This window comes from Bipolaris zeicola (genome assembly GCF_000523435.1).
Source record: "Bipolaris zeicola 26-R-13 unplaced genomic scaffold scaffold_646, whole genome shotgun sequence".
In the NCBI taxonomy this organism is placed as follows: Eukaryota; Fungi; Ascomycota; class Dothideomycetes; order Pleosporales; family Pleosporaceae; genus Bipolaris; species Bipolaris zeicola.
In genome coordinates, this window is record NW_006912695.1 from 1 (window position 1) to 2,278 (window position 2,278).

At 46.7% G+C, this 2,278-nt stretch overlaps 1 protein-coding gene across 1 annotated transcript; it reads right to left on the reverse strand.

Annotated features, from left to right (window-relative positions):
- Positions 1–54: 54 nt before the first annotated feature.
- On the reverse strand, positions 55–1,491 carry COCCADRAFT_10483 (uncharacterized protein; the record flags this gene model as incomplete). The annotated part of the gene is made up of 5 exons (XM_007720785.1): positions 55–511; positions 567–1,239; positions 1,298–1,355; positions 1,399–1,433; positions 1,485–1,491. 5 exons carry the CDS (start codon positions 1,489–1,491, stop codon positions 55–57), a joined length of 1,230 nt encoding a protein of 409 aa, XP_007718975.1.
- Between the last annotated feature and the right edge of the window lie 787 nt (positions 1,492–2,278).

Here is a 2,278-nt window from a genome sequence, read left to right on the forward strand (position 1 = left end):
ATAGCATGCCCGCTCTATATTTGATTTGATTGATTTGGACGAATCAATCAAGAATCAATCAAATGAATCAAGAAATTGATTGTTAGCAAGTCTGCCTGAGGGTGTCCTAGCAAGATTCCCCATCTTTACTAATGCACTCTTATCGTTATCCAAGTTCTGCTCAAATTGCACGTCGAATGTCTGCATGTGGAAGATGTTTGGTGCCGTGTTCGACTTTTGTGGGCGGTTTGCGTCGCCTTCTGTCGTTTCTATGGCTCCTCCATTACCAGTAAGACCATGACTGTAACTGCCGTAATCATAGTCTCTTCTGGAGCTTCTGTTCTTTGAATCGAAAACCAAAGGGTATATGCGTACAAGAATTCTCCGAATTGTGGGCATACACGTGCAAAGAATTCCTACGTCCTGTTCTATACTAGACCAGTAGATGATAGCAGTCATGTCCCGTGTGGGATTGTCAGCATGCTCCAAGTGTGCAATGGACTGTAATCGAAGAGCGGAGACAACCGTAACACTGTGGGATATGTTTAACACCACGCGTTACAATAAGGTGGCTTACGTTTACTCACAAGGTTCCGACAAAGAACATCAAAGACACGCCCAGTTTTCGACGCCACGATAGTTGGAGATAGATAACTTCAAACAATGGTATAGCCAGTATCCAAGTATCTAGAGCGATGCCGAGAACCGAGTTCGCCCAGTTGAGTGCGCCGAAATCGATGCAACTCTTTTGGCTTTTCATATCCCAAGATATCCAATAGAAACTGGGCGGTCGGCATTGGAGGGCTCCAGCAAGGATAAACGCAACTGTCCAAAGGGAAGTAAAGATAAGAGTTCCATATAATAGCTTGCGAGTAGTAGGCTTCGGAAAGATTCGTAGGAGGAAGAGAAGAATAGAAATCTTGACAAGACCGGCCTGGAGAAAGTACAGAATTGGGAGAATGTAGGCAGCGCGCCGAAAGGCAGTTATAGTGTCAAATGGTAAAGTCCAGACATCTCTGCCGAGTCCATTAGGAATGAGGAGTCTGTCCACAAGCACAACAGATGGTACACCAGTAAGCAATGCAGCTATAATGGCATTGTCATCCCATCCAGTGTTGGCACCGGAGAAATATTTGAATAGAAGGCGAATGAGCGCGACCGCTGCCGTGATGCTGAACAGTGTGATGTTGAGGACCTTCAATTGGGAGCCGATGTTACTGACAGGCGCGCCACACAGCGTTGAAGATATGTTTTTAGCCGCTGTAAGATGATGTTTCAGCTTTACTTCTCAACGGTATATATGAGAGATCCCACTGACTGAGGCTTTGCTTTATAGTGCATGTCTCGCGGACACAATCCTCGATCATGCCTTGAAGCTGTGTGTTAGTGCATATGCAACTTTCGTCCGACCCTGCGCACGAAGACGTTGGTATTAACCTTCCTGTGCATATTCTCTACGGCTGTAAGTCACTATGTTTTGGTATTGGCGGTTCGACCGTACGTACTGCGCATTCGGGGATTGACGCAACAAGAGCAGGATCTTGTGCGGCCGTCCATGATGTATAGGTTAACAGCAAAAACAGCAAATAAAGTTGCTTCATATTGGGGCCTTAGTTCTGGAAAGTGGGGCCCTTGACCTTGGATATATAAGGTAAGGCCACCGCCCTAAGGGGTTGGGTTTCTTTGAAATTGATCGTCGGCATTGTCTCATTGTCACCCACCCGATATCAATGGCTCCAAACTGCTGGAACTCTGAGGAACCGGCCCGATGAAATGGTGAAGATCAACGGAGATGTACCCAAATATGCCAATTGGCTGTATTGGCCAAATCCGCTGCTTGATTTGATGCCTAAGACGGTATTTTGAAACTCCTGTGCCATCGATCGGGTTGTGGAGAATCATTTGGTCCCGGCGATGACTGTGTGGAGTTGCGCTATAGACCTTATCTAGTTAGCGCAGATTATATCCGGTATAGCCGAGGGGCTATAGCGCAGGGCAAGGAGCTCATGGTCGGTTGACATGCCTACACTAAGCTTACACAGTAGGCTGGATGGTTTGTAGATTGCGTTTGTCCTAAGCCTTCCCTGGATTAGAGGGCGCCTATTCAAAGCCTGAAGCATTTACCTCAGCTGCAACTGCCGTACGCAGCGTCGCAAATTCACCGAAGCTATTACCACGAATGGCATGCAGTGTGTTCCTTAACATTACATTTAGCAGAGTTCGCAGCCGAATTCGCGAGATATCTCTTCTTGAATCAAAATTAGACCATGCGGAGGCCTCACAAATTCCGTGACTATCA